Here is a 23,964-nt window from a genome sequence, read left to right as displayed (position 1 = left end):
CAAGCAAAATTTTTGGCAAATAAAAAATTCTGGGGTGGGTACCACAGCTATTCTGGGATACGGACCACCCCCCATTCCTACACCTATGTGTATTTGATAACGATTGGCCCATTTTAACGATATCTGTAATATTTGTTTCAAAAAGTTAATATAAATCTAACTTTCTGAAAATAAATATACATAAAAAATATATAAATCTACCTATTATCGATCTATTCAAATATTTTAAGGCTACATTTCTGATAATACATAGATATGTATACATAATATGATTAGCAATCATTTAATTATATTTCTAATCACTTTATTGAATTTAGTTAAACGAAACACTGATATTTAATAACATTTAGAAAATATAAAAAAAATATTTGTGATACAAAGAAAACAATAAAATATATTTCTCTGTAAAGTATTCCGTCATGTCTCACGTGTACGCAGCTCTGAATTGTAAACAATCATTTGTGGATGGCTTGTCGTGTTTGAATACCTTTATTGTTTAACTGTTTTGGTTCGAGTGACAGCATCAAGAAATTTATGTTTAATTACAATTATATAATGTAATAGAAACTGTTTAATTAATATTAATCCTTCATTTTATCATCAACATTTTCTTAACACAATACAAATATATGTATTTTTTGATTAGTGGATTTACAACCATTTAAAAAAAAAATCAGCTTCACATCTCGCACACAGCAGGGTAGGCAGAAGGAACCTAGTGTTAAGACACTCCGTTCCCCGGTTTCTGCCGAATTATGGAGGCATTGCGTGTTGAGTGGCAGAACTCCACACCAGAGTGAAGAAATGGAAATATAAACGTTAATAAATATTTCACTTCCTCGAGAGAAATATTTATATTTCACGGCCATTTCATATTGAAAATTTCTACAATTTTGTTTTACATTTGCACAACGAATGTTAATTTTATTTATTTTTGAATCCGCTTCTACATGTAATTATACACACACCTATAAATAATTTCATGCTTGTAGTCAACTCAATTAAACAACATAATTACAACTTAATTACATATGAGAGTAAAACAAAAAAAAAAATATCAACGAACGTTCGTAAGTGGTAAGCTGTTAGCGAGAGAAATAAAATGTATTCCGTCTACCGTATCAACAATATCATTAACCCCCGTAGTGTGGCAATCATGGAGTAAGTGGGAATTTCCGCGTCGTTTGGTACAGCTCCCGGCCCAGCTAAATGTTAAGAGCCCGGTGGAACTGCCGACCCCACGAGGGGACACACCGTCTGAATAAAAAGTGGTCGTTAAGAGTGGTAGGGATATCTTTGTTTTGTGGATTTATTAAAACCCTTTCAAGGTCCAATTAAAGATCAACAATTTATGTACTTTTTTTTTGGGGGGCAGTCGTGGGGCCAGAGGCACAAGCATGCGACTGTATTCGACACACGTTCTGGGTTTAATTCCCATTCGAAGAAATGAAATATTTAGTATTTTCATTCGCTCTGGTAATTTCCAGAATTTTCGCTTTTCCAGAATTTGGCGGAATGTGGGGAAAGTAAGTGTCTTAACAGGGACAGAGAATCTTACAATAGGTTCCCAGATTCAATCTACTTATCCTACTATATGCTGGACACGGCGTGAAGCTAATTTACAAGATATTTAAAAAAGTGATTAAAATAATTAAAACTGTTGATTAAATTTAACTTTTTTTTTAATTTTATCTTAAATATAAAAAAAAATGTCTAAGCTAATATAATTTGGCAACTTTCATTTTAAAGGTACGTGTGTAACGAGTAAATACATGGAACGATAGGTCTGTTTCTATTAATTAAATGCTTCTGTATTGTTGAACCCAGACGGCGGAGATAGTTTTTAGAATCCCGTAGAATATCATTATGAAATGAAACCGCAAAATCCTCTTCTTTATGCACTCGGTTATTTATTTTAAATTAATATATCTGTTGACATATTGTACGTATCGTTTTCGTTTTATAGACAAAGGTTGATAGTAAGTGGGGAATTAAGTGTCTTTACACTAGGTTTCCTCTGCCTGCTTCTATTCTGTAAAACCTGCTCCTTTATTCTTTTCTCAAGGGTCTAAGAATGATTAACAGGAACTCGGTATTTGGGAAGGCTAATTCGATATTTGAAGGTTTGTATGGGGGCGCAGGTCCTGCAAGAAGTCCCCTTAGAGAATATAAAAATGTTTTACTGTGACGCAATAATCGAATCAAATCGAACGAATCTCTGAGTAACCACAATTAATTAGAAGATGGTCGAAGGTTTAATGCTTAGGGACAGTATAAAAATGTGAAAATCTAAATTTAAATTATTGGAATGGAGTTTGGGTGAACTGACCAACTGGGATATTGAATAAGACCAACGGAAGACAATCTATTTCAAAATTTTCAATTGAATAATTGGCTAACTGAACCTTAACTACTCAGTGTGCACCGGTTTCGTTATCACGAAGAGCAGAATGAACACTTCTATCCTTTCAAGCATACACCTCGTGACCTTTACTCCCCCGGCCCTTAAAGGAAAGTCAAAGGGGAACTATTTACAGATTCTTTCTGGAGGCCTCTGGTCACAACTGCCCTGCGGGGCTGTCATATTAACATGAAAAGTTCATGTTTGTTTTTAAACATTTTGCTACATTATAGAGTCGTTGTAAGATATTTTACTTTTTATTTTTACATTGTGAAATGGTAAAGCCTAGGTCCCTTTAGTTGAATTCGTCTCTTTTCGTTTTTTTTTTCGTAAAACAATTACATCTTACGATAGTACATAGTGAGCATTTTTCACACATTTACATTTTACATTTTGTTTTCTTTTCTTTATAAATGTGTTTAAAGATAAATATTTCAAATATATCGTTTGTCGCAGTTGGATATGGACCATTCAGATTGTATAAAACCTCCACAAAGGTTTTCTCAGGTCAGTTAGATTCTCAGTCCGTTGGCGTGCAGGTTATAAGAATATTTGCGAGCACTCGACTGAGAATATTCAAGCGTCTTGTGAGCGGTCCGCTCCTTTCTACCGTTTGCCGTCTTGTGGCTAAATTGAATATCAATTTCTATAACACAATATTTTTGGTGAAAAGCTAAGTGAGTGCTCCTTTTACCATTATATATTTTAAGAGCATTTTTACTTTAGTCAGCAATATATGGTTATATATAACTATAATATGCTAGTCCATGAGTATTATGTTTATTTTGTATTAAAAATATATAATATCTATATATATATAAAATCGAAAGGTGACTCACTCATCACGAAATCTCAGAAACTACATCTGCTAGGAATCTCAAATTTTGCATAGGAGTTATTTATAGGACGTAGGTGCTCGCTAAGACGGGAATTTGCAATATTCGACTTCTAAGGGGTTGTTTTTGGGGTCGAAAGTTTGTATGAAACTTCGTTATACTACAAATGCTAGGAGTCTCAAATTTGCATGGACGTCACTTATATGACGTAGGTACTCATCATGGAGACAGAAATTAACAATAACGTAATCCACGCAGGCGAGCCGCGAGTGGACCGCTAGTAATTATATATAGTATAACATATATTTTAATGGTTTGCTTCTATTCTATATAAAAGGAAAAACAACCCTACCTATAGATACCTAGAGATTTTTCAAATGTAATTTTAAATGGGGTTTAATTAATAAACTTCAGTTAAATCAATAAGGATTAAATTTGTTGTTTCACGTTAACACTGATATTAATTACCGGCTTAATAACAAATGGAAATGGCGTGCAGCGGCATGCGTGGCTTTTCATCGCCGGAACAAAGTCGCCGCGCAACAAGTGACGTTACGTCGACCTTCACTAAGCATTGCTCAAGACATTAGTTTTTCTTCACACACATTTCTTATCTGTAAATTATTTTATAACCCAATAAGTCTTATTTCTTGATAATTAATTAAAAAAATATTTAATTTAACGGATGTGGATTTTTTGGATTAATATTGTTTAGTGTAAAACACATCTTATACGAGTTTATTTACTTTACGCGACTTTTGAAAGAGAATGAGGGAGTCGTGCGCATGTGCGACTCACGAGGGAGAAGGAGGCAAGGAGGCGAGCGGGATAGAGGACAGTTGTATTCGCTCCGACCAATCGATTAGTCGCATAACGATAGCGGCTTCTTAAATGCAGATGTGTCGTGTACACCAACGTCAGTCGGTGAACAAAAACCGCCTCGACCATACGACTATGGCTTCCCGTAGTCGTTGTCGCCTCATTCGCGTTGTCCTTTGTAGTGAACGTATTGTTAAACCCGTCTAAATGACACCCTCCCGTATGTGGCTGGCACTGTAGAGCGATTTAAAATTAACACAATACGAATGAACTGAAATTTTAATTAAAGTTTACAATTAAAACTTTGCTTAATGCCGGAACACTTGTTAGGTGTGAAGATGAAATGTATTGTAAAATAAAGTGAACAAAGGAGAGACTGTGAGGCTGAAAGGTAATTTTGCTGATTTTATTTACAGATTGTATTTCGTTTAGAATGTATTAAATATTTATAAGATGCCGGCAAATTGTCGATAGTTATACGAGCCTTCGGGTTATCGTGTATATAGAATGAAATTCAACGTAAGATTGTATTGTTTATAAAAATATGTTAATAACAATACATTTTTATGATAGTTTTATTGCCATTATCTATTTACAATACTATACATTTGCTTAAATTGAAATATATTATTATTATACTATGAAATTTCATAATTAATCTGTAATACGTTGGACATATTGTCACGAAAACAATATTAAATATTGTTTGTCGTAAACAATTTTAAACAAATATTTGTAATTATTTTGAGCTTCTAAGAATATTTTCATAGTCAGCACAATTATTTAAATAATTTGCTATTAACCAATTTAGTCATCTCTATAAAAAAACATAATCACGTAGCGCCGGTTAAATTGATATCTGTAGCGGTCTCGTAGCACAACGCTCGTAGCAGATGATAATATAGAATATGTATTATAGAATTTCACATATAATTTAATGAAATCTTCTATATTGGAAGGAGTCGGGCACATACTTGTCACCCAATCACCATTCCACCGTCTTTTACGGCTCCAATGATATTGAACATTTTATTTAACGACGGGCACGTGGTAACGTGTGGGTATAAGACGCATACTAATGACATTATTGGTAATATGTTTTTATTGCTGAAAAATTATATTTATATCCTATCTAATATTTGTGCGTTTCCCACGAATTCGGGAGGTGATGTTTACGACCGGAAGTCTTGACGATTGGGTTTTTATCAGAGTTACGTATATAAATAAAATATGTTTGTCTGTTGGTCTTTTTTTATTGTTTTATATGACTACTGAATGTCAAAGGTAGACGTGAAAATGATTATGGTTCTATTACTTTAATAACAAGATTTGTTTATGTAATTACAAGCAGTTACGACGAATCTAAAAATCGGTTTTTATTAGTAAAAATAAATATATGCATATAAAAAAATAGTATATGATTAACGAATTACACATTATTTAGCAATGAAATTTGCTAAAATTTTATTTATTGTTTATTATTATTTTGTGTGATGTTTCTCGAATCCTAGCGCGTAGAACACAATGTACACAGTCAATACTTGGTATTATTTACCAATTTATACAGATAATATTATTATTAATCTGTTAATTTGATATTAATTAATATTAATTTAGTATTTTTATTTATTTTCTTTATTTATTTGAACTATTCTATCTTCTATCTAACTCTATTTATTTATTTGAACATAGTATATTTATAATTGATAAAGGTGATATTTACGTTTGTCGCACATCTGAATGTAGATTATACCTCATCATTTTCAACATTAATTTTTTATCAGTTTCACGCTATATCCTGCACACAGCAGGGTAGGCAGAGGGAATCTAGTGTTAAGACACTCAGGTCTTGACTTTCCACCGAATTTTGAAGTCATTTCGTGATGAGTGGCGGAACACAACACCTCATTTATTGATAAAAGAAATAATACTTAAAATAAAAAAAACTAAAAAATAATAATAATATTCAGTATGCTATAAATATACATCTTTTCTCAATTGAAATGAATAAGAGTTCAAAGTAAAGTAATACATTTTACTTTTTAATTTATTTTACGCTGTAGGATGGAGTCTGAACATATTCACAATATATTTGAGTTTGATATCCGCTTAGGGTTAAATTAAAAAAAAAACGTCTACGGCATCATTCTTGTTATTCAATTAACATAGTACTTATAAAATAAACAAATTGACATTCTAGAAGATATTAGTAGTGTAAAATGCGAGGGTAAATGCGATGGAGCCGCGAGCTAAGTGAGCTTTTTTTATAGAAAAAGCTTTTTCCGAATCTAGTACTATTTCTGATATATATCATAGTTGTATAACGATTGTGCGCTTATTGACTGTATTTCATATAAAACGTGATATACGCTAAGTTAACAGGTCCTTCCATGCCATCTTTATAGTAGCTTACGACAAAAATATTAAAAATATTGATAATAGTAGCTGGAAAGAGCTAAATATAATTACATTATCAATAATATAATGTTATTTTAAAAATATATATTTCATAAGCGGATAATGTTATTAATTAACAATCCAAGCAACATTGTCTACAATGTGACATAAATTATTTTCCTTACAGATTTGTTTTGTAACAATTTATATATTTTGTTCAATTTAAAAAAAAAATCGTCGAATTGAGAACCTCCTTTTTTTGATAGTCGGTTAAAAAGAGAGCTACAATAAAGATTTTTAATAGTATAAAAATGTTATATAAAATAAAAATAAATAAGGCCTACAAAGAAATGAAAAGATTGCTTAGGCATTAGTATGATCGCACTTAGCAAGGTCTTCAAAGCTCGACTAAAACGGACTAATCTATGTGCTTAGCCGTATCTAACCTTTATCTCTCAACCCGTTGGAGTTCTACGAACTAATTTCCGATAAATTTCTGCGTTCCCGTGGAGCAACGAGCCATCGAAATTTATAGCCTTTGAAGTGCCGTTTACCTAAGAATTGGGCGCTAATCTTGTGTGAAAGAGTCGCGCCGCCGCGATATATTTGTGATTTTGATACGTTATTTAACGATTTCCCGTTGAACCTCGATTCCGTTTTATAAACGGAAAATTGTACCTAATATTTGATTTTCTGGAGAATTCATTGTTTATACTTAAGAACGTTCAGAATATATGAGTTATATAAAATCAAATACATAAAACGAGATTGCTTTGAGCTTTTTACTATGTCGTAAAATATATTTTAGTAGTTAGTTATATACTTTAAGAAAAGACGTTCAAATGTATAAAGAAGAAAAAAATCTACAACACGAGCTCACAGTGGAGTTGTATTCCAAATGATAAATATTTTGCAAAATTCCAACATAATATATGATTGAACTTTGGTCACAAGCTCCATTTGAAACTTTAGCTTATGTTTTATAATTAAATTGCGTAATTCTGGAGCGAGTTTGGGTAAGCACGACTGTTTTCATTTCGGTCGTTTCGCCAACCTTAGAGATAATCGTAGAAATGCTTCCTCTGCCCAAGTCATGCGGAATTATTTACCTGTATCTGATTCTTTGTCTATTTTCGCTCTACTAACTTTGTTTGTTCTAACTGATTGGTTCATTCTACCATCGCCAATATTACTGAGATATTCCTCATTGTTCGGTTTTGGTTTTTCATTGTCTAACATTTGTTATTAAGATGTCTATTTATTATTTAAGATATTACTAGGTATTTTTCGTTTTTTTCATTTACAATGAAATAATCGATAATAATCTTATATTATTTTATAACTTAAAAATAAATTTAAAATTCATATTATGCAACAATCAAATACATTATAGTTTAAAGAACGACGCGATCTCGTACCGGATGCAGTCAGCACATAAATCTTGTTAACGTGATAACTTTTGTTCCAGTAGCGAACGACCGGAGACGCGAGACAGACATGCCATCGTGAAAAATGTTCGAATAAGACCCTCTATGTGCTTTAAAACCGCATTCGTTATTTAATACATTCTGAAAATTGAAAAACCTTTAAGTAATGAAGTCGAAGCGAAACGTAAATCTGTGTAATGTGACGACGTGAAAAATGTTCCCAATGTGTACTACAGAATTACTTATTTAGAGAGATTGAAAACGAATTAAATTTAGACGTTTCCGAGCGTTCTCGAGAATGAATAGTGGGATGCAATAAATATTGTTTAAGAGGAATAGTTATGAGGTCGTACTACGAATATCTAGGCTATCTAGGAATATCTAGAAGCCATTATTTTATTTCTCTATAAAATTTTGTATAATTCCGTTAGATTCAAAATTGAGATAAACTATTTTTATCTTATCGCCTTATGTGACAGGTGAACGGTCAATTCTGATTACAATCAGAATTTGTATTCTTATCTTGAATTTGAAAAAATAGTCATTTAATATTACTGTTCCATTGTGAACTGTTCCATGGAAAACCATTAAGTTCTTCTTATGTCTCAAAATAATAAAAAAAACTAGATTCCCTCTGTCTACCCTGGCATGTGCGGGATAGAGCGTGAAACTGATTAAGCATACATATAGCATGCATAGATACTTCCAATGTGTGCATAGTTCGATCACTGCTAACTAGGAAAGGTTGCTTATGAGGTTACTCAAAAAAAAATCATATTTCTTAGGTAAGCTCAATAAATCAGTTAGAACAAATAAAACGAAGTCTTTGATGCGAACACATACAAAGAATCAGATACAGGTAAATAATCCCACACTAGTTGGACGCAGGAAGCATTTCTACTATTATCTTCAGGATTGGGTTGGGACGACCAGAGCGAAAACAGGCATGTTTCCTAACCAGCAACAGAATTCTGCAATCTTCTTCTATATATATAAAAAGGACTTGTCCTCACTGACTGAGGTAAGACGTACGCACAGCCGTAACCGCTCATGGTAGAAACGTGAAATTTGGACATATGTTTACTTTTGTAATCTGGATATCCACTAAGAAGGGATTTTGGAAAATTTTAACCCTAAAGGAGTGAAATAGGGGTTGAAAGTTAGTATGGAAAAAAAATTAAATCGGCACCAATTCTTATAAAATTTTAAATTCAGACTCTTAAAAGTATTTAATTGAACACGTGTTTCATGGTTTTCTAGAATTCTTTCCATAAGGGTGCAAATAAGGGGTTGAAAGTTTGTATGAAAAAATATTAAATCGCCACCAATTTTTATAAAATTTGAAATTTCGACTCTTAAAAATATTTCATTGAACACATGTTTCATGGTTTATTAGAATTCACCCCTAAATACGTAAGCGAAGCTGCGCGCGTCCGCTAGTTTAATTATATCAAGAGAAAACTTATGTATTCATTTTCAAAAATTGATAGATTATTATTACGACTTTACGATTATTACAGACTTAAGATTGTGGCTAAAAAGTTAATTAGTAAAAAAAAAATGTCAATAAAAAATATTATGTTAATGTGCGACTGAATACTCACACATATGCAAAGCTCAGCTTAAGCCTGGCGACCGGTTCATGACATATTCCAAGTAGCGGAGGTAACTCTAACTACTGGTAAAGTGGGCTATACTACAATTCTTAACGTAATGTAATGAAAATATTTTGATAGAGTATCAATAAATAACAAAGTTTTTATTTAATTTTAGCCAGTTCTTTTTGAGATTTCGATCAAACTCAAAAACTACAATATTAGCACAGAAGTAAATCCTTTTTTAGGGTTTCGGACCGGACCGGTTTGGTTCCGGACAAAACTAATAGAATTACTTCGTTGCCTGTCTATCCGTCTGTCATTTTGTGTGGAGGCGAATTCGCCGCGTATTAAATTTGAAATTTGACACCAACCTACTAGTTTTTAATATTTTTTAAATAGTACTTCGTACACTTTAAAACATTTAATAAACAAAAAATGGAAATAAATTATAGATTTCGAAAACCATAAAATGAAAATAATGTTTATAATATCTTGATTACAATATTGGTTTTGTTCTAGGGATGATAGCGCTGATGTAGCGAACGTCACAATGGATCACTGGGTGACAGCGGCCAGCGTGCTGCTGGCGATACTACTGTATTACAACACTCTGGACGCCGGCTTTGTCTACGATGACAGGTAATTTAAGTATTTTTATGTGAAGATTTTGTATAATTTGGCTTATAATATAAAAGCTTGGGTCGCTAGTATTTTGTAGAATTACTTACTAAGTACAGCGTTGCCATGCTTTGTCTCGTAGATAAGCGACATCTATAAACGTTTCAAATTTTCATATTTTAAATTAAGTTTTTTTTTATAAAAACATAACGCATTTGTGTTTTTAGCCCCCGTTCCCATTAAGACTCTTCTGTTCCCTACTTTCCACCGAATTCTGAAGGTATCGCGTATTAATTAGGTGGCGAAACTCGCCGCTCTATTTTAAAACTGTAATTTTGACCTACATAAGGCGAACAAAGTATCTAACGTTAATTTAATTGAATAAGGAATAATACTATATTTTTTAAAATACTTAAAAATATATCCCTTTATTTTTTCATTGGGTGTTATTCATAGGAGATAGACATGCGCTGCCGCCGACATTTTTTTAACTTTTGAATGAGAACAATTTCGTCATACACAATTTTTGGGTGACTTTAACCGTTGTGCGCTGCGTGCACGCTCGGAAGCTCTCGAGCTTTTCCTTTTTTGCAAAATTTTTAATTGAAATTTCACTGTATTGGTATTGCTCATTGTGATAAATTAAATATGCAACACAAAAGTACTAGTTAAGCGAGTTCAACAGGACAAACACTTACCCTTTATTATATTAAATATAGATTTAAAAGACTTCATGTCCATTATTTGTATATTCTTTATTTATTTATTAAATATAGAGCACATTTTTGTGCTATTTGTATTTGGATTATAGATTTGAATATTTATTTATTGTTTACTGTTATATTTTTCTATTAAGGTACTGTTTTTTAAGGCCGCCGGAGCGGTTCCGCGTCTGACTCTCAACATGACTTTTGTGGGTTCGATTCCCACTCGAGGAATGGCCTTTTTATACACTACAAGGCGCAGCGTAGAGATAGTGAATATTCCGAAAATTGGGCGGAAAGTTGTATTCTATTTCTCATCAGAGGATCTTATCACTCGTACTTACTCTGCAATATGCGGGAAAAGGCGTGAATCTGATCTTATTTGAGGTTATTGGGCTAACCTAGAACTAGAAAAAAGGCTCAAACTAGTTTTAAACATATTAAATAATATTTCATGCTATATACCTAGTAACTCTTTTTTAAAACAAATAAAGCTGAGTTCTTTGTGTTTTTCGTGGTTGAATGATTCGTACGATTGCCGTGAAATTTCATGTTCAGGTTTTTTGTAACATGAACATGAAAATAGAAGCGGGTTTTTCACGTTTATATTTGATTAACAAAGCACCGCCTGTGGAAAATCGGTTATTTTTCATAAAAAAAAGTCTCACGAACTATTAGACACAAGTTATACAGACATCCAATATTAGTATATTTAATTTAATCCTGAACAAAAACAATTAGTTCAAATAATTTGGCGAAACTCGAAAGGCGAGGCGAGGCGAAGTAATTACACGTAAAATAATTAAGGGAATCGTTATAATAAAGTTGATCTATAAGGGGATGGGAATGTTTGGATGATCTCTCTAGTGCCTCGCAACGTTAAATTACTCCAGTTAACAGCGGGGAAAAGAGCCGAAAACGTGATGGAATAACGAATAACGATCATTGGAGAAAATTTTAATATTCAGCAAATTTTATATCTGTTTAAGGTTCAAAGTTGTATAATTATATTTTTGTTTTGATTATATAGTTGTTTATAGATTATTATTGTTATTTTATTTAATTTTGTCAGTAAAAATATTTTTTTTTACCTTAAAAAAGGATTTTTTTTACCGTTTTACATTGTATACTGCTCATAGGAAGGTAGGCAGGGAAAACCTGGGAACCTATTGTTAAGACGTTCCGTTCCCATTAAGATTCTTCTGTTCCTCACATTACGCCGAAGTCTTGAGATATTGCGAACTGAACATAATAAATATTTCATTTATCGAATGAGGAATTTGGCAGAAAGTGGGGAACGGAGTGTCTTAACACTAGGTTCCCTCTGCCTACCCTCCTGTGTGCGGGATACTGCGTGAAGCTGATTATTGATTATCGAATGGGAATCTAATCTACAACCGTTTACTTCAGTGGCATAACGGCTTTAAGGTCTACTACACGGACAACGGTCTTGTTAAGTTTTTAATTAAAGATTGTTTTATTGCGGCCCGTCATATTATCTTACTAGAGGACGCGCGCAGCTTCGCTTCCTTAATTAGGGGTGAATTCTAATAAACCACGAAACATGTTTTCAATGAAATATTTTTAAGTCTAAATTTCAAATTTTATAAAAATTGGTGACGATTTAAAAAAAACCTATACAAACTTTCAACCCCTTATTTGCACTCTTAGGGGGAGAATTCTCGAAAACGATGAAACACGTGTTCAATTAAATATTTTTAAAAATCTAAATTTAAAATTTTATAAAAATCGATGCCGATTTAAATTTTTTTCCATACAAACTTTGGACCCCTATTTCACCCCTTTAAGGTTAAAATTTTTCAAAATCCCTTCTTAGTGGATGTCCAGATTATTAAAGTAAACTTTAGTCCAAATTTCACGTTTCTACGCACAGCGGTTACGGCTGTGCGTGCGTCTTACCTCAGTCAGTGAGGACAAGTCCTTTTATATATATGATGAGTATCTATATTAATAAGTTTTCCTCCTGATTTCCCCTGCATACACTATATAATAGATGCCTAATTAGATGCGTAAAAAGTTAGTTATTTAACGTTATCTTTCAATGACAAAAATAATGGATACAAAATCGTATTTGTCGATAATTTTATTGTTTACAATAGTCGATTTTCTATTTTTTTTCATGTCTTAATTATAAATTAAATACTTTTTATATAAAACATAAATTCATTAACGAAATGTGTTCGATAAGACTCTATTAAAAATCTTTAACTTCGGGAACCGGAGAGCCTCGAAGCCCCAGATACTGTAGGACGTAATTAATAGCCTTTCTAGGGTCGTTTAATATCTAGAGATATCGAACTTCACATTTTATGACTCGTTTCTAAAACGAATTTTAATAGGTACCTACGAGTATATAAAACAGATTTTTTACTGAATAAATATTGTTATGAGCCTTTTTACTGTATTACAAAAAAAATGTAAAATAGAAAAATAGAAATAAAACCAGTTTAATTTTATAATAACAAAGAGAAACTTCAATAGTTTATTTTACAATTGTTAATTAAGCCTTTTGAAATGTTTTTATGTCGTCTAGCCTATTAAGTGAGGCTTTATTTATACAATAATAGAAAACTTGAATTTAATTTTATTCTGCTTGTGTATATAAAATGTTCTACGAATAATGGGTTCGTTAAATATATTAATAACATAGAAAATAAACTGATTTATCAAAGGAAGGGAGAAAGGAACTATTTATAAATGGAAATAAGAAGAAAATAATAAAAAAACAGACGATGATGCTAAAGAGTTTGTTTTCCCCCACCGGATCTAAATACGAGTACGTGTGTAAATTTTAATGAAAATCGAACGAAAATGTGTACTATTTTTTTTTCTTTTATAAAGATTGATAGATACACAGAGATATAATTAATAAGAGTATTTTAAAATATAAGCCATAATAATTTTATGAATATTGCGGGAAATGTGAAAACTAAGCTAGAAGATTTGATTTGATAGATTCATTCATGCTTAATTTGTTCCTATCTGATTAAGATTTTTTTCTAAATTCTAAGTTAGTAAATTTTTATGTAGATATTACGTTTGATTAATACTTTTAAAATACTAAGAAGGTTTAATTTTTTTAACTTTAGCTGTATCCTTTCCTTTCCCCACTTTCCGCCGAATTCTTAAATATTTCATTTCCTCAAATGGGGATCGAACCCACAACCTGTGGCGTTTACAGTGGCAAGCTTAAGCCGCTGCGCCACGGCTGGCCTTAAGGTTCCCTAATCCTATATTCATTAATGACTTAGTAAATTCACATAAGTGACTTTTCACTCCATTCAAAGTTTAGGGTGCTGCTTGGCGGAGTGAAAGCCAATTTTTCTTCCTTTGAAAAGGGAGATTATTTACCTAAAATTCACTTAGATATATATATAAAAGGTCATCATTACTTTTATTTATATTTCAAATTACGAAATCTAAGCTCGTATTGTTAAAAGATCATCTCGAGGACATCAAAATTGATTACGATTCAGCTTTGCATATAAAATTCATTTTCAGAGACAGGCTTCTAGAAATGCTAATATAAATATACTTTTAAAATATCTATCATAAAACTGTGTATGTAAAGAGATACGATAAGCTACTATCGTTATATACCCAGTAAAGAGAAGGCAGGTTTAGGTTTCATATTTATGGCATCAAAATCACGTTCAATCAAAACTTTTATATAATATACTTGCTACCCGCCCGCAGCTTCGCCCGCTTGAATTACATAATTATTTATTAACTAATCGGCATAACTCCTGTTTTTTACTAACAATATCATTTTTAAAACAATATCTACACCAACGAATTTAAATTTCAGCCAATTCAATAAAATAGTTATTCATAGCAATTTTGTTTTTTATATCAATTTTCTTTAAAAATGGTATAACTGTATTATTTAAAAACCGATTGAAATAAAACAAACACTAAATGTTATGGAAAGCTTGCAAAAATACAAATATGGAAGCTGATTTAAATCGGTTAAGCCGTTTTTGAGATTAACGTGAACAAATACACAAACAAACAGACAAAAAAAATAAAAAAAAAATTATGGTTCTATTACGTTATTAAATGCATTATATTATATTTTCCATGTAAAGAGACCAATTCGGTACAATTTTATGATAAGTATAGAAATCTACATAGATATGTATATATAAGAGCAGCCTTCGGAACTAAATCACTTAATGTAGTTCGTAAAAGGCTCCATCTGTTCGTTGATATGCGCCGCTCTCAGGTTTACCGCACTGTGTCACTGCTTCATAATCCGCTTTAGTTACGAGTGTTGGAATTAGTATTTAATTCGAGAATGCTTTCGTTGCTTTTATCTCGATGAGATATTTTCAGTATGAGGTGTTTATTTTAGTTCTTTGTTATACTTGTATTTTCTTGTAAACGTATATTTCTAGTTTTCATTAAAATAATAATTGGAAATGTTGATTGACCATGACTAATTTATTTGATAAAAGTATAAACAAATTAACTGAACGTGGCCAGTGAATGAAATTTTAATAAGCATATATCCTATACGAAATAAATATTATAATCCTATACTAAATAATAAATCAGCTTCGCGCTGTATCCCGTACACTGCAGGGTAGGCAGAGGGAACCTAGTGTTAACACATACCGTTCCCCACTTTCTGCCGAATTCTGGAGGCAATGTGTGTCGAGTGGCAGAATTCAACGCCGCGCTTTGCCTCGACACCAGAGCGATGAAATGAAAATATAAATTTAAATAAATTTTCCATTTCCTTGAGTGGGAATCGAACCCACAACCAGCCGCGCTTACAGTTAAACTTTGTGCCGCTGCGCCACGACTGGCCTCATATTATATTAGGCACAATAATTGGAATTTCCATCAACAGAACTTATAATAATTGCGAAACAAGTTATAACATGCAACTATATTAACATTCATATCAGGTTCCAACCTAAGAGACGGACAGCAAGTTATGGTAATGCGGTCGACAATCTCGGGGTAATCTCAACCTAATTCAGAACAAACAACGCTAATAGAAACGTATCTTTGTTCTCGTACAGTCCTCCATATGTTCATATACGTGTATGTATGTGAGTGTAACTACTGTATTCTTTTTGTCTTTCTAATAAAATAAACATATTTTTCTTACTTAAATTTAAATTTGTTTATTTAATTAACGGAGTACACGGTCGAGCATAATTAGTTGAGAATAAAATATAGTAAAAATTTTTTTTCAGCTTCAAACTGTATCTTGAATACATCATGGCAGGCAAAGGGAGCCTAGTGTTGAGATACTTCGTTCCACCACCGAATTTTCGAGGCATTTTCAGTGGTGGAATGGAAATCTTGTTATGAGACCGAAGAAATGAAAATATTAATAATTCATTCCCCCGATTGGGAATCGAACTCACAATCGCCACGTTACAGTCCAACGCTTGTGCCCCTGCGCTACGGCGGCTTTTGGTAAAGATAGTTAAAGAATAATAAAAAATTACACTTAATATAAGTAAATATTGTAAAACTTTATTAAATAATAATACGCAATAAATTTACATTGAAATCCAAAAGGAATGTTGAATTCATTCGACGTAAGAAATTGTAGCATATTCGCTCAATAATGAATTTCTTTTCCTCGCAAACGCTACGAACGATAATGATGATAGAATCGACGAACTTTGTTCTGGATCGCTGCAAACCACTCCAGTGTTTCGTAATTGAGGGCTTACGTGACGGCTCTACGCCACAGCTGCCCCCAACTTTAGCAGCAAAGAGTTCCATACTATCTTCAACTTTATCTCAATCTAAGTTTTGGCACGGCTAGAAGTGGAAATAGTTTTTGTAGAAACTTACGTACAATCATAAAAACTGTTTCTATGTTTCATTACTATGTAATTGGCGAATTTTTGTAGCTTAACGTCAAAAAGAGGAAAATATCCTGTTTATTTTAGAATCACTTTTTTCAGAAGAAGTATTTTTTCTTTTTAAAAATATAATATGATATATCTAATTCCAAGAGGCCAGTCGTAGCGGAGGGGACTGTAAAATCGACTGGTTGTGGTTTTGGTCCCCACTCGAGGAGATGAAAAAATTATTTAAATGTATATTTCCATTTTTTCCCGGCGTTGAGTTCCACATATCAATCTCTCAATGTCGTAACACACTGCTTACCCTGCGGTGTGCGAGAAACAGCGTGAAGCTAAAAAAATAAGTTCTTCATAGTTTACTACCTGTTCATGTTCAATTAATTTATAACGAAATATTTATTATAGTAATTGTCTGATATTATAAAGTGGATACATGTGTACGTACTCGTTCCTTTATTGTAAAGTCCAATATTGGTTTGAAGCTTCAAGAACACACTTCAATTTTATGAAGTTTATATAGATATATGGCTTTCATGAAATTGAAGTTCAGGAACAATGGTAAACATAAAATATTTTGTAGATCATCAAATCAAAAGATACAAAGGAAAATAAATCTATGAATGATAAACATTTACTACTTTTCAATTGACTAAAATTAGATTACTTTTAAAGGATTCAATTTTAAATCAAATATATAAGAAAATATACATAAAAAAACATTACGATTTAGTTATTTTCGTACCAACAACTTCCCTACACTCGCAATTTCGCACTTTACGCCAGTTGCAAAGTTAAAGAAAAAAAAATACAAAATCGGTTTATGTTTTTGTTTACTACTCCATTATTCTTTATTGTAGCGGGTTATAGCGTCCAAACTATACGTGAACCATAAAGGTGCTCCGGCCATAGATGCGCTCGTAAATATATTGCACTGCGTGCTGTGTCACATGGAATCGTTGCTATAAACTTAAAAAGTAAAGCCAATAATATAGTTTCCAAACTCATAACTGTATAGTGATATTTGATTTTATTTTATATATATACTAGTGGACCCGAACGCGGCTACGCCCGCTTGAACTATACGAATATTTATTAAATATATTTATGAAATTATTGTCAGTTTTCAATAGAATCATTTTGGGTGACGTTTTTTAACAACAAACTTTGCAAATCGTTGCTCAGCAACGGTCGCTTAACCACGGTTGTTATTAACATGGCGGAATAAATTGCATGTCAAATTAATAAATATTTTAATGTATTGGTATATATCGAAAATATTACAAAAATGTGAGAAAAAAAAAAGTATCCTATGTTCATCCCGAGACCCTCAAGTATCTCAATATGAGTATTTTATCACAATTAAATTAGCGGTTTGGCCCTGATTGCGTAAAAGACAGACAGACAGACAGAGTTACTTTCGAATTTATAATATCGGTATGGATGTTGGTAATGGAAGATATGAATATGATGTTGATTTGTTTAGTATATTTTTGTGAGCTGGCTGACTAAAACGAAGTTATGTACACTTTCAGAGTCACAAGTAAAGCGTTATTTTTAGGGCTCCGTGCCTCGAAAGGAAAAACGGAACACAGACAGACGGACAACAAATTGATCCTATAAATCACTTCGTCCGTCTGTTCGTCTGTCAAGGCCATCTATCTCGAGATGGGCTCCAGCCCAATTATAGCTTGATATACTTCCAGATATCAAGCTATAATTACTATTAATTATTCTAGTTTACGGAAACTAAAAATACAGAAAAAGTCAATGTAATCAAAAGACACGAGCATTAATGCATAGTTTTTGCTATATATTATATGAAATTCACCGGGTGATCAAATCTATGGAGTACTTTCCGTGGAGTTACAGTTAGAAATTAGGCACGAAGTGAGAACTTACAATACAAATTAGGAAGAAAATATTTCAAATTATGTTTTACTACTTGCTAGCAATAAAAGGTACAATCATCGTTGCTATTATCAAAAATTGCTAAAATTACTTTAAGAATATTTTCTAACCCTTTTCTCGTTAATTGTCTCTCAGATATTTATTTCAAGCTACTTGATTTTCCTTATAGTAAATGTATCACTAATGCCACCATTTGCAGTAAATAGGGCTTAAATGTTTTTAATGAAGGAACTGTTTTAGTACAACCGCAACCTCGAATCTATTTGTTTATTGCTATAGGTCCCTCGAACGAAATAAAAGTCATTTTCTGCAAAAAGTTTTTATGTAAATAAGTAAAGGGAAAGGCGTCTTACTCACAATTTGCAATACAATGGCCGAATTTTAGAGATGATTTTTCCTTCTTTCGTATAGTAAGCACGGCTTTGGCCCTATAAAAATATATTATTCAATCGCCTATTTTACTGGCTTTCCACTTCAAATCCGAGACGTGGGCTAAAATGTATGAGGATCAATAGATAGAGGTAGGAATTAGGTACGCAGGTTGCTAAAACGGTATTGTGACAGAAAATCAATTCAACTTATAAAAGAAATATTCTAGGTACTTGTTATAATTAGAAAAGTTTAAGCATTTTTGTTATTGGCAAAAATATATTTTTGTTCTAATGAGGTCGTGAACTTATCGATTTTGAGGTTTTTGTAGAGCTAATACTGCTTTATCTGGAAGAGATAATTAGTATAAAAATATATATATTGTGAAACAATAGTAAAAAAGTTCACCCTGGTATTTATAACATTAGCTAGAAGCTTATATAGGCTTTTTTTAATTAATTGTTATTTTTTACGCATGTATTAATTTCGCCTAGGAATATATATAATTGTATATATTTTTGACATTTTTAAAGTGTTATTCCACACTTAAGAAAGAAAAATACTTATTTAGTAACATAAAATAAATTAAACATTTCATAAAAAAATATAGTTTAGTTTAGTAATTTTTTGTATAATTGTATATAAGTATACTATATAATCTATTCTTAAAATACAAAACTATATTTATCTTATACAACAGAGAATATCATATTATTTTCGATTTTTTATTGAATTAAGAATTTTTTTCACGAATGCCACCTAAAGAAATAAAAGTTGACACACCGCGCTAGTAGGTTGAAAAACTTTTAGATGTCTACCGAACACGCGATCGAAACTATTGTAATTAACTTAAGCATCGAATCGATGGCTATTATCAGTTCTTTCTACTTACTAGAAAGCTGTTTCGAAGTAAAATTTGAGGATAGTACCCAGGTGTACCCTTTTAATATACTGCAACGGCAACTGCCTTCGTAGTGCAGATAGCATATGATAACAGTAGAAACAAATCAAATCGATCTGGAAGTGGAGAATCATTAGGTTACTTATCGATATATGATAATATATATATAATATATTCAATAATTATTCATTTCGTATTATTGATTGTAGTCTAAAGAGCTGCCCGACTAAATCTCCTTCACCCACTTTAATATTTAAGGCAAAAATACAAATATTTCTGCTCATTTTGTTTGCACATCCACTGTTTAAACAATTTTTATTTAATTTTCACTTAATTATCAAAAAAACATTCAAAACAAAAGAAAATAAATACGAAATTATTAAGTACGTTAACAATATATAATTATAAGTAAATCATGATATTATAAAGAATGGTATATTAAACAATTTCAAAGAAGAATAAATAAAGAAAATCACTGAGCGATATTTCATAAGTTACATAAAAGTCAACAACATTTAATAGCAACATTTTAATACCCGTCCGTCTTCTGTGCTTACAATTATTACAATAACAACTCTGTATTTCGTTTCTTGTCATTGTGTCAGGGAAACAGGTACGTTGCTATCCGGGAAAATATTAATAGAAATTTCAACTGTAGCTCACTCTAATAAAGACGATCTAAAGAATGGCAGAATGGAGGGTGGAATACGAAATCCAATAAGCGTCAAATACACGCTTCAAGAAATGAATCTTGAAAGAATGATGCTAAACGTTTTCCATTATTTAGATGGTATTGTGCGCGGTGTAGGGCCTGGCCGGGGATATAATCTGGTGGTCGTGGAAAAACATTTCGATACATCTAAGCCTGATTACCGAATGACGATGCTATAAGTTTGTCGTCCGTGTAATAGAGTTTTCGGTAAGCTTGGGTAAGGTCAGAGCTTAGTACTTATATTGGAATATCATTATAGTTTCTATTAAAAACCTTATATAGGTTACAAAAATAATTATATCATTTATTTTTTATACATATACATAAAATTGTAATTATTTGAGTACAAAATAACCACGTTTTTTCAATTGCATATATTTATTTATACCAAATACCAGCGGGCGAAGCCGCGGGTAAGCTCTAGTTTGAAATATACGTTTGGTATTGTTATCGGTCCTGGGATTTAATTCGAATAATTACCATATATATGAAAATGTTTACTTGTTATATGATAATTTGCGAAAGTTTTAAAGTTTTAATCGATGAAAAAACCGAAGAAGATTCTCAATTTGATGTTCAATTGAATGGTTCTTATTTATAGTTCCAAAAAAAATTTGAAAGTGATGTCATGAAAAAGAAAACACAATGAACTAAAAGGGCTGTCTATGTAATCACAAGAAAATTAACTATGAACCACCAATTCTTCACCCTAATTACCATACACGCACAGCAGTAAAGTCCAGCGCCGCTAATTATATGAATGTGACCTTTTCAAATACCCACAAATTACATCGTCTATCTATCCATATTTCATAATTATTGTCAGCGATAAAAAATTAACAGCTTAATTACCTTCATTGATTTATTTATAAAAATGTTTTATTTTTGTACAAAATTATCGATTCTCTTAAACAAAGATGATAGATGTAGGGGCAAAGCGTGGCGTTGAGTTTCACCAGTAATGAATGAATCCACAATAAATGCCTTCACAATCCAGAATTCCGTGGAAAGTGAGGAATGGGAGTACCGTGATGGGGAACGAAGACACTTAAAACTAGATTTCCAGGTTTCCTCTGTCTACAATGCTTTGTGTACGATACAGTGTAGAGCTAAAAGTAGATGTTAGTGGGAGTTGGCAATATATTCAATGAAATATTTGTATAAAAGTTGTAAATCCTTTAACGAGCATAACACCAAATTATTAAGTTGAATATTAAGTACTAATATAATTAAGTTGTTTATACATGTAAATGAAGGAAACATTTTTTTTCTTCTATTAGTAAATTATTTTTCACTGCTGGATTGTTGTTCAGTTACAAAATTTTAGTATTTCTACTTTTCAAAGAATTACTTTAATATCGTCGTCGTAACATTTCAAAGGCTATCATGATTAGAGTTGCTCGGGAATCGCAATCAAACTTGAAAATAATTTTGATTCGCTTTGAGGCAAACTTATTAAATATGAGTATTTTTTTCATTTTTGTATATTTCATTAAGTTTTAGAGAAATTTATGTTATCTTTATTTAGCAAATTTATGAATATTTACAAAAGAATATTTTTCATGAAAATCTGTTAAGGTTGTTAGAAATAAATACAGCATTTTTGCTATCATGTTTCTTATAAGTGAGTCAACAAAAAAATATTTAAGAGATTAAATAATTTACTTAAAAATATAATTTTTAATTAAGAAATCTCTAATTTAACATTATTTGAATTTAAATAAAATTTGACGTATATATTTTTATTTCACAGACGGGCGATACTGTCGAACCCAGATGTCATCGGGCACACACCAATCAGAGCATTATTCGAAAATGATTTTTGGGGAACAAAACTAACTGACCCTGGTTCCCACGGCTCTTACCGACCTATATGTGTAGTTACATATCGCATAAACTACATGTTTAGTGGATTTAAGCCGTGGAGCTATCATTTTCTTAATATCCTGCTTCATTCTGCAGCGACGGCCTTAGTAGTGACGACTGCACGACGACTTTTACCCCCACATTGTATAAAAGTCGGTACTGCGGTCGCCGGGTTAAGTTTTGCCGCACACCCTATACACACAGAGGCCGTGGCCGGAGTTGTCGGGAGAGCTGATCTAGCAGCATGCAATTTTTTTCTACTCAGTTTTTTGCTCTATAGTGAGCATGTACGACTTAGAATAGAAAGTCAGAAAAAACAATGCCATCATATTGTCAAAAGTAAAGTTCTGAGGCACCAACTGGCTACAAGCGACCAAAATTTTCGATTAAGCTGCCACGGTCTAGTACAGCAAATCATGATGAATGTCCGAAGACTCCTAAAAGCAGGCAAAGCGGGACCCTTGAGAATGTTGAATGTATGTGAAGTAGAAACTGGAGCAGTGAAACTTAATCAGTGTCAGTGTAGCGGTAGTGTTAGTGGAGATTCAGGTGAACTCTTACAATGGTGTACGTTAGCGGGGACACTTCTATTTGCGACGGCAGCCACTCTTTCCAAAGAGCCCGCTATAATGGTGGTGCCCCTGTGTATATTTTTCGACTTTTTGAAGGATACTCGTCAAGAAGAACCTTATTCCAAGGTAAGAAGTTCTATTTTACTATCTTTGTTTAAATTGAAAGTAAAGCTATATAATACATGAAAAAGGTAAAGTATCATAAAGTTATGAGAGATCGTATTCGGAAGAGTTCGAGATTGAAGGGTTTTTGTTCGGAGCTTTAGGAGCGGTCGAATAAAATAGATATTGCTTCATATTCGTACGTAACCCTTGTTATGTAAAATTTCAAAATCATTTTTTTATTATATTGCTTGATCTGTAGCGATATGAAAGCAAGTACTAAGTTCTCTGAACAGGCAATTAGTCTTAGGCCAGTAACTTCTAATCCAATTTGTATCCCTGAACGTCTGGATTGTTTTGAAGTCGTAATTAGGAGTTTGATAAGATGATTCAATCTTTTCTTATTCGTGGGACCGTTACATAAGTTACAAATGTGTGATTAACGACGAGTTTATATATTATATTAGTAAACAAAGAAAATTAATTAAACAATTGTATTCAAACATTGTTTTTATAGAGAAAGGTTTGAATGCTTCATTATGTGCCAACGATTCTTTTATTGTTTCTTCCTTTATGCCAAATGTAACAAAGCGCGCATGGAGCTTCCGTGTCAACTAAGCTTTTTATTTCATTGTAATACTCCATTTCGATAATGAATTATTTTTTTAGGTTCACTCTGTATTCCGCCTGTAGCAGGATAGGCCGAGGGGGCCTAGTGTTAAGGCATTCCACTCCCCATTTCATTTCATTTCATTCTGGAGGCATTGAGTGTTGAGTGGCAGAATTGACTGGGCTCAATTAATATTTAGATTTTAACATTGTAACTTATTACTTTATATCAAACTTGCGGACGCGCGCAGCTTCGCTTGCTTATTTAGG

General features: G+C 32.2%; 1 protein-coding gene across 1 annotated transcript in view; it reads left to right on the top strand.

Moving 5' to 3' along the window:
• Positions 1 to 4,153: 4,153 nt before the first annotated feature.
• Tmtc2 (Transmembrane O-mannosyltransferase targeting cadherins 2) overlaps positions 4,154 to 23,964 on the top strand; it is a 74,590-nt gene continuing 54,779 nt past the window's right edge. The window contains exons 1-3 of the mRNA XM_085202895.1: positions 4,154 to 4,447; positions 9,998 to 10,117; positions 22,299 to 23,109. Of these exons, the coding sequence (XP_085059021.1) occupies positions 10,029 to 10,117; positions 22,299 to 23,109 (900 nt within the window). The 5' untranslated portion in view covers positions 4,154 to 4,447; positions 9,998 to 10,028. The remainder of the gene's footprint in view (positions 4,448 to 9,997; positions 10,118 to 22,298; positions 23,110 to 23,964) is intronic.

This window comes from Heliconius melpomene, chromosome 19 (genome assembly GCF_056956725.1).
Source record: "Heliconius melpomene rosina isolate 202511_hmr_F chromosome 19, ASM5695672v1, whole genome shotgun sequence".
In the NCBI taxonomy this organism is placed as follows: Eukaryota; Metazoa; Arthropoda; class Insecta; order Lepidoptera; family Nymphalidae; genus Heliconius; species Heliconius melpomene.
This window is presented reverse-complemented; position numbering and strand designations above follow the sequence as displayed.